Source organism: Gastrolobium bilobum, unplaced genomic scaffold (genome assembly GCF_033153095.1).
Source record: "Gastrolobium bilobum isolate Gb01-03AN ecotype WA unplaced genomic scaffold, APGP_CSIRO_Gbil_v1 utg13041, whole genome shotgun sequence".
In the NCBI taxonomy this organism is placed as follows: domain Eukaryota; kingdom Viridiplantae; phylum Streptophyta; class Magnoliopsida; order Fabales; family Fabaceae; genus Gastrolobium; species Gastrolobium bilobum.
The window spans coordinates 340,965-350,531 of NW_026897636.1; the positions used below are offsets into that span (position 1 = coordinate 340,965).

The following is a 9,567-nucleotide window of genomic DNA, read 5'->3' on the forward strand; positions in this document are numbered from 1 at the left end:
TTCGTTGCCCATGCTCTAGCTTGCCAAATCCTAAAATGTAAGCAAGCAATGTAAAGAGATTATGATTCAATTCGCACACAATTGATTTGCTTCTAATAGAGCAAGATATATCAAAGGAAAGGACTTCAAATTCAAGATATGGAATAACAAGAATGCTATACCATACCATGTTTGTGATGATGATATTCACATGCTCCTAGCTTTAAACATTTGAGGACAGCTTGATTTATGTGACATTGCCAGAGTGTTTATACTTGATTCGAACAGCCACTAACATGGTTTTGCTTACAGCATAAGCCTTATTTTGGGTCATATGTCTGCCTAATAAACATACCATTAAAGTAATTTAACATATATATTACTAACTTTGACCACGAATGCTTTATCATCTTAGATGATAATATATAACCAAATAATCACTTTCGGTGAGTCCATGATTATTAAGTAGCCTATCACTGGATTGTCCATATGAGTATGCTTTAAAATGTTCTTAAACTATTCTTGTTATGCAGGCAGCTATGATGGTCTGGCTCAACCCATCTAACAGACATTTGCAAACACAGACGAGAAGCATTTGAGAATTAAAAAAAAACTCTCCGCTAAACCCCGACTAGCGAGGGTAGGGGTGATTGAAGAGGGCAATTCCTTACACGTAGCTTTACCTTTACATATTTATAAAGAGAATAAATACTCTTTTGGGTCCCTAAAAAAACACGGTCTCCACTTTAGTCCCTTACAAAAATAAATTAGTGAGTTACTCCCTAACAAATTCAAAGTGGACCCATTTTAGTACTTTTGAGGGATTAATATGAGTCTTTTTTTTGAATTTGTGAGGGACCACAATTTCAACTAAATGAGTCCACTTTGAATTTGTTAGGAACTAACTCACTAATTTATTTTTGTAAGGGACAAAAGTGGGGATCGTATTTTTTTGCTAAGAACCAAAAAGGATATTTACTCTTATAAAAATATTATTTTTCATATTCAAACCCGTGAACATTCACTCACAAAGAAATGACTTTATCACTTTTTCAAACTCGTCCATTTTTTTACAAAAAGCCTCTGAGGATCATGAGTTAATAACTTATTATCATTATTATTTCTAGAGTGCTTGTTGTTGAGCTTTTGGGAATACATATTCAGCCTCAAACGGCTTTCCATGTGTTTTGCTTATGTAAAGTAAAGAATCTGAGGTTTTGAACTGTCTGAAAGTCACTACCAAGGACAAAGGACCCAATGAACCGTATATCTGACAGACAGGTACTGGGGACATGTCCTTTAACTATTGGCAAAGAAAAGGTTCACATAGCCGTCATCTATATTATTTTTTCCATTTATGAAGAGAATGGTATGATGGTCATGATTAGGCTTAGGAAGTTGGGTCATTGCTTCTTCATTTTTTTTGTTCCTGAAGCTTAATCTTTATATGCAATGTGGCTTGGAAAAGAGCATAATTGTTGGGCTTATCATTTGTGTGCATTATTCGTTGGCATTCCCTACCTTTCTAAATGATAAGAAGTTAACAACTCAGACCTTTCTCAATTCTTTATCTCTTTGAAAGGAACAGAAAGAAAAGTTGGTGGTTTTTACAAAATGAGAGTGCCGATAGTCTATTATCACTCGTATTTAACCAATTTTTATCTGAAGTACCCTTCTTCCTTTTGGTTAATCAATTCAATAATTTAAAGAAATTAAATAAAAGTGGCAATAGACACATCCTTACAAAATGTTCTTTTCATTTTCTTGCAGAAAATTAACCTTGGAATGATTGTAGAAGATTGCATCCAATAACTTTGTTCAGTTTATATAATCCGATAACCCTAATTGCATAGTTTGCAATTGGAGATTGATGAACATTATTAGCTGTTCTTTGGGTATTTTATTACAGAATTTGGACCACGGAACTCAAAAGCAGATGACCAATCATGAATATTGGAACCACGATATTGGGCTTATGAGAATTAAGACCATTAATCATTGTAAATTTCGAACTTGCACAATTATTAACACAACATTCATTAAGAAAAATTATTGTATTCTAGGATACCAAAAAAAAAAAAATTATTGTATTCTATCAGCTTCAAACAATTTGGTGGGTAAAGCTGTAAAGGGAATACGCAGTTCATACCCCCACAATATTCTTCGTTTTCCTTTTCAATCAACCCTTTATTGTATTCCAATCAGGAAAAAAAACATAAAATAAATATGGAGATTATTTTATTGCGGAAGTCATTAATTCGACACAAAACTATAAATAGCATAAACAATAGATACAAGTTGACAGTAGAATGTTCAAATATTTTTATTAAATTATTCAATTGTGAGAATTAGTTATTCAAATGAAGCTATTTTTGAAAACAATAATATCATTTTTTAATAAGATCACTGAGGTGTTCCTACATGTAACTAACCTATATATATTTGCCAGAGTTGATGGATTCATTCATAACAAATGCAGTAGAGAGGAAAACGGTCGTAGCATTATTATTATTATCAACATAAGAGCAAAGTACAGAACAGTTTGAGATAAATTGGTAATTGACAGATTTTGCAGTAAGCAAATCAATGTAAAAGGAATGATTTCAGAAAACGTGATGACAGAACAGTTAGGAGGATACCTAGCAAAAAGTCCAGAAAAACAACTACCATCTACGTTATGAATCACAACAAATGCTAGATTGCAGCCAGGAAAACACAAGCCGAAAACTATGCTCAAGAAAATCAAATAAAGCATAAGAACTATATAAACATACTTCCACTTCACTTCCATGGTAATAATATGGCAATAAAAAGCTCAAATTGTAAGTTTTCAGAATAAATAATAAGCCTGAATAGTTGCCGTACTAATCTTGAGCTAACAAACTAACTGCTCATAAAATCTCATCCATAACTTTCTGCTGTGTTTTAGGGTCATTCAGTGATATAGTACTCACTCAGCCATGTAAAAGGTATTATTATAAGGAAAACGTAAGTCCAATACAAACAACATAGTAAGATTAATGGATTTATATACCATCATTCATACATAAGAGATTCAGAGCAAATGAACAATTAATTACCAGGAGCTGCCATAGCTGAACTGAACAAGCAAAACAGTATAAGAAATCAGAGTAATTAATATATAACAAGCTAAACAAATTTCCATTATGCATGCAATTTATGTCTCACTTAGGATAGAGATCATGTGGAAAATTATTCAATTCTTATGTAAATGTTCAATACCACATTGCAACCAAAATTCAAAGACAAAAATGGGCGAGTCTTCAAACGGCACAGAAAACAATAAGTAAACCTGGTTTGTCTTCAGCTGTTTGTTACATGCAGCTTGCATTTAAAAAATAAATATATTGTTGTAAAAATGGAAAATATTTATAACGATTTGTTTCCTTTATTAGCTAGATTGTATTTTCTTATTTCTAGGATTTGGATTTACTCCTTTAGGCCTATTAGTTTCTCTATGAATAATGTAGGGTTTTACTTTTCTCATGTTGTATGAGAGAAGTTATCTCATGTTGTGAGATAAATTAAGTGGGGTCCACCAATTTTTAAAAAAAGATAAAAGAAAGAAAAGAGAGGCACGTCTTTTTATGTGAGTGTAAAATGAGAGAAGAGTATTATGTGACATAAGAGTATAATTTCCCAATAATGTAACCCTTTGTATATCATTACCCGTTTCCCTTACCAAAGAGATTAATAATATTTCAATTTTTCTCTTTCAGCTTGGCATCAGAGCTCCGATCTTCGAGCCTCACTTTCGCAACAAAACCCTAAGTTTGTCTTTTAGTGCAACCATATGCCGTCAGTGTAGCCGCCATCTCCAGTGCGAGTTAGTCTTGCGTCGCTAGTGCCCCCAATTGTCGTGCAACAAAACTTGACCAAGCAACCTTCTCCATGTCACTAGGTTGCCATATAGAAAAATGCAATATCCAGAAGTTGAACATCGATCAGTTATAGAACTAGCATAGTCTGCATCAATGTAAACTTCTAAGAACATGTTCTCTCCTTTTTGAAATATTAATCCTCTCCCAGGAGTAGCCTTGAGGTACTAAAGGATTATCCTCTAAAATATTTCTGTACAGCATAAAAGTTTTGTTGCAGCCCTTGACTCTATCACAATTCCTACATCAGTGAAAGAAGCTTTGAAAAATGGGAACTGGGTTCAAGCCATGCATGAAAAAATGAGTGCATTGGAGAAATAAGACATGTGAAATTGTTGATAGGTCAAGCGGAAAGGAAGCAGTGGAGTGCAAATGGGTCTATACCCTGAAATATCGTTCTGATGGTACTCTTGACAAGTACAAAGCAAGATTAGTAGTAAAAGGATACACCTAAACGTAAGGCATTGATAATCAAGAGACATTTGCTCCAGTAGCCAAAATAAACACAATAAGAGTTTTTTGTCTCTTGTTCCTCACTTCAATTGGGACTTAATTTAATATGATGTGAAGAATGCATTCCTCACTAGTGAATTGGAAGATGAAGTCTACTTAGAGATTCCACCAAGGTTTGAGCCTATAACTGGGGAAAACAAAGTGCATAGATTAAAGGCCCTACATGGCTTAAAACAATATTCTCGAGCTTGGTTTGGAAGTTTTACCAAAGTTATGACGTCGTTTGGATAAAAACAGAGTCAAGGAGATCATATCTTGTTTCTCAAACATTCCCAATAGGGAAAATCAAATTATCTTCTTTTTTATGTAGATGATATCATTATAACAAGTGATGATCTAGTGGTGAGACGGCTCTTGCATGAAAGGTTAACTACCGAATTTTAAACCAAAGACCTTGGGAAGCTTAGCTATTTCCTGGGAATTGAAGGAGCCTATTCCAAGCAAAGTATTTTTATTTGTCAACAAAAATATGTACTTGATCTTCTGAAAGATACTAGAAAACTTGTGTGTAAAGCCACTAGCACCCTATTAAGCGAAATCACAAATTGGGAAATGAGGAGAAAAGCCCTCCAATTGATAAAGCACAATGTCAATGACTAGTAGGATGACTAATTTATTTGGCCCATACTAGCCCAAATCTGGTCTATTCTGTTAGCAGAGTTAGTCAGTTCATGCACTACCTAAGAGAAAGACACTTGCATGCCATGGAGAGAATTCTTTAGTCCCTCAAGGCTACTTCTGGGAGAGGGTTATTATTTCTAAAATGAGGGAATCTATCCTTAGAAGTTTATATTGCTGCCAACTATGTCGGATCTATAACTGATCGACGTACAACTTCCGGATATTGCATTCAATGTTAATAAAACCGGACCGGCCAGGCCGGGTCGACCCGGGAACTGGTAAACCGGTCATATAACCGGTCTGGGTAAAGCAACGGACCGGCCATGCATCAAAACCGGTGCGACCCGACCGGTTTTCGTGAAAACCGGTGACCCGGTGGATTAATCGGTGACTCAGCACGGTCCCCAAAAAAAAACCATAATGGACATATTTGAATATTTTTTGCTTATTGACTTACATAGGTTATGTACTTACAACACTAATATTATCTCAATTATGCACTATGCAGGAAATTTTGATTTGATTTATAGCTAGAGATGTCGTTTACTGAACCTGAAGCCCAATATCACCATCATTATATTTTTGTTTGATCCTTTATTGGATAATAATATGTGATTTATTTATTTTTATATTAAAATATTTGAAATTTTTATCATTTTTTTTAGATATTTGAGTATGTTTATAATTTTTTAATATAAATTATAGAATTGCATATAATAATCGGGTCATGCGGTTCAACCAATGACCCACTGGTTGAACCAGTGACTCAGTACCTTGATCGGGTCAATGACCGGACCGGTTTTAATAACATTGATTGCATGTTTCTATGTGATAACCTAGTGTCGTGGAGAGAGAAATATAATATAAAACCATTAATTGGCCTTCACCTAATAGCTTAGGCTTTTGGGTTGAAATGGTTGTTTAATATAGTATCAGAGCCAATGACTAAGTAGTCGTGAGTTCGATTGTTAAAGATATATAAAACCATTAATGTAGTCTCACCCAACAGCTTAAGCTTTTGGGTTGAATTGGTTCTTTACATGGTATCAAAGCCTCGGTGTCACAGGTTCGATCGTCACCGCCCCCACTTTCTCTTGTGGAATTTCTTAGCACAGGTAGGTGGATTTGTGCATTGTCCACCCTTTAAACCCAGTGGGCTCTCGTGCGATGGGAAGTGTTAGAGATATATAAAACCATTAATGTAGCTTCACCCAACAGCTTAAGCTTTTGGGTTAATTGGTTCTTTACATCGATCATCACCGTCCCTCATTCTTCTAATAAATATTTAATTGTAGAATTTCATAGCACAGGGAGGTAAGCCTATGTGTCATCCACCCTTCAAGCCCAATGAGCTCTTGTGTGAAGGGATACTTCAGAGAAGTCTAATATAAAACCATGAAAGTGGCATTCATGTAAAAGCTTGAGCTTTTAGGTGAGATGGTTGTTTGATATATACCACCTTTATACCTTTATTAAAGTGAAATTAAAACTATTAAAGTGAAAGTAAAGTGATCGCTGAGGATTAGGGAACAAGCGTCCCTCTATACTCCATTTCATAGTTCAAATATCACACAGTAAGTATCAAATCTTTGACTTCTTGCTATCGATAGTTGATATCATAACTCCCATTGCCATACTACACAGCCCCCGGTGGCTTATTGATGCGTTCAAATCAAAAGATTACATTAAAGATAATTTCCTTAGATCCTCAAGAGCATTGCCCAACCGTTCTAAGTATACAAAACACAACCATGTGGAACATCACATGCTTCCTGTTACCATGGGGAGGTACTTAGTTATCTGAAATGATAAGTTCCTCGTTAGAGAGATTCTTACTTTTACTTAATAAACAATTGATGACTGTCTTGAAAATGATTTTCCATAAGGAGACTGTACACTTCCTGCTCTCGAGCTTCATGTGTTTAAAAAGACCTTGGACAGCAGGCAGCAACACAGGAATGTCTATATTCATCTGCAATATTCAGCACATACTTAGCAGCCAAAGTGGAGAATTCTACTAAATTGTCAACCATGAACTGAATCCCATATCAAAGCCATTTACTGGTCATTTATGAACCCCAACAATTAAATAGATGAAATTCATACCTGGGATTCAGCTAACGTGTTTGTGTTGGATGAATACTTGACATGGTATCTGATGGCACCAGAAGATTAACAGATAATAAACAGGAAAATATACTAAAACTTGAATTGCAATTGAGTTCTTACAAACAGTGATTAACGCTCAACAATGAAACAGTACTCAGAATGGACTACTGACAACGGACCGCTTGAGACACCTTGAAGGAAATTACAAATACTGAACCAGTAAAATACTCAGCTACTAACAATGGTTACTCTCAACGAGGAAGAAAACCCCACTCCCCATCAAGCTACCCATACTTTTCTTACAAACTTTTTAACTAACTTCCCTTACTCCCTTTTTCCTATTTAGCCACTGATTCCCTTCTCCCATTCCCCTCCCACATGGTATGCCCCATTCAACGCTTGCCACGTGTGCTCTTTTATAACAAACTCTCTTGCAGTGCTTTTCTTCTCAACAGCCAGCACTATCTGTTTCACCAAGCCTTGGCCACCCGAAGAAGCAATGGGCTGATGTTGATCACCCAACGAATCTGCCATGGCCTGCACATTTACTGTCATGGGCTGCTTGTCCGAATCTGCCAATGCAATGGGCTGATCACTATGGCCTTTGCCTTTATTCTGCTTCTTCCTACGTTCATAAACCCATTTTAGGGGTCCAACAACACCTCCCCCTCCAACAATCACCTTGTCCTCAAGGTGAAAATTTGGAAACAACTCTTGCAATTCCTCCATGTCTTCCCATGACCACTCACATTCAGGCAGGTTGGCCCATTCCACCAACACTTCAATCTTCCCATTCAGAAGCTTCCTAGCATTTCGTACCGAAGCAGGGTGAACTTGTAACTCCATCGAATCAGTCAAACAATTGGGCAAAGTCATCACTGGCACATCTGCATTCACAGCCCTCTTCAATTGAGACACGTGAAATACTGAATGTATTCGTGCATAATTAGGGAGTTGCAATCTATAAGCAGCTGGTCCAATCCTTTCCATGATTTCAAAAGGTCCATAAAACCTTGGACTCAGTTTCTGATTGAGATGTTTAGCTAATGATCTCAACTTGTATGGTTGGATCTTCAAATATACCTGATCACCCACCGAAAATGTCACATCTCTTCTACCTTTATCAGCCTGCATCTTCATTCTCTCTTGTGCTTTGCATAGATTTTGCTTCAATTCCAGCAATAATGCATCACGAGCTGCCACCCATTGATCAACCGCAGCCACTGAGATGGGCAGTTTGTCGAACTGAAAAATGGTTGGAGGATCTCTTCCATATAAAGCTTTGAATGGAGTCATCCTTGTGGACCTGTTGTAAGAGCTGTTAAACCAAAACTCAGCCCAAGGAATCCACTTAGCCCAACTCTTAGGGTGACTACTAGCAAAACACCGCAGATAAGTTTCCAAAGTGCGGTTCACCACTTCTGTTTGTCCATCCGTTTGGGGATGGTATGCTGAACTAAACTTAAGGTGAGTGCCTACAGCCTTAAATAATGCTCCCCAAAATTTACTAAGGAATAACCTGTCCCTATCCGATATTATGGATTTAGGGAATCCATGCAACCGGATGATGACACTCACAAACAGGTCAGCTACCTCTTCAGCAGTAAATGGATGTGTGAGAGTGATGAAGTGAGCATACTTTGTTAACCGATCTACCACCACCAGTATAGTATCCACCCCCTGGGACTTAGGCAACCCAGATATGAAATCCAAGGACAAATCTTCCCAAACTTGATCTGGAATAGGTAAGGGATTTAACAATCCAGCAGGTAATAAACTTTGGTACTTTTGCTGTTGGCACACCCCACAATTCTGTACAAACCTTATAACATCCCCCCTCATTCCCTTCCAATAAAGCAATGCAGAAACCCGCTTGTAAGTGCGGATTTCTCCCGAATGCCCTCCCCAAGGAGACGAGTGAAACTCTTCAAGAATAGTGGGAATAAAAGTGGAAGAGCGAGGGAGTACCAACCTGTCCTTGTACCACAAGCAACCCTTCGTCACATGATAACTCGGGTGAGAAGAGCTGTTATTCATGATCTCAGTGATCATCTTCTTAATTCCAGCATCTGCCAAAGCCTCATCAGAAAGCTTCTGCAAATCCGAACTCACAGGTGTGGACATAACCTTGCATTCCATCATACGGGATAGTGCATCCGCGGCCTTATTCTCCAAACCTGGTTTGTATTGGATCTCGAAGTCAAAACCCATAAGTTTTGCCACCCATTTATGTTGTCCATCTATCAACACTCTCTGCTCAGTGAGGTATTTTAAGCTCCTCTGATCAGTTCTTACTATGAAATGTCGACCCAGCAAATAATGCCGCCACTTTTGTATAGAAAAGACAATAGCCTTGAGTTCCTTTTCGTAAACAGAGAGCATTTTATCCTTCTCAGAAAATGCTTGACTAAAATAAGCGATAGGTCGACCATGTTGCATGAGTACT

The 9,567-nt window shown here is 37.1% G+C and overlaps 1 protein-coding gene across 1 annotated transcript; it reads right to left on the reverse strand.

The window, feature by feature from the left end:
• Nucleotides 1-6,791: 6,791 nt before the first annotated feature.
• On the reverse strand, nucleotides 6,792-8,080 carry LOC133308892 (uncharacterized). Its single transcript, XM_061509627.1, has 2 exons — nucleotides 7,119-8,080; nucleotides 6,792-6,984 (listed from the first exon to the last, which is right to left on the reverse strand). The coding sequence occupies exon 1, from the start codon at nucleotides 7,995-7,997 to the stop codon at nucleotides 7,464-7,466; it is 534 nt and encodes a 177-aa protein (XP_061365611.1). The 5' UTR covers nucleotides 7,998-8,080; the 3' UTR covers nucleotides 6,792-6,984; nucleotides 7,119-7,463.
• Nucleotides 8,081-9,567: the final 1,487 nt, after the last annotated feature.

What these genes read in the sequence shown, in the direction of transcription:
- LOC133308892 (XM_061509627.1), bottom strand. Translation starts at nt 7,997, where the DNA reads ATGACTTTGCCCAATTGTTTGACTGATTCGATGGAGTTACAAGTTCAC.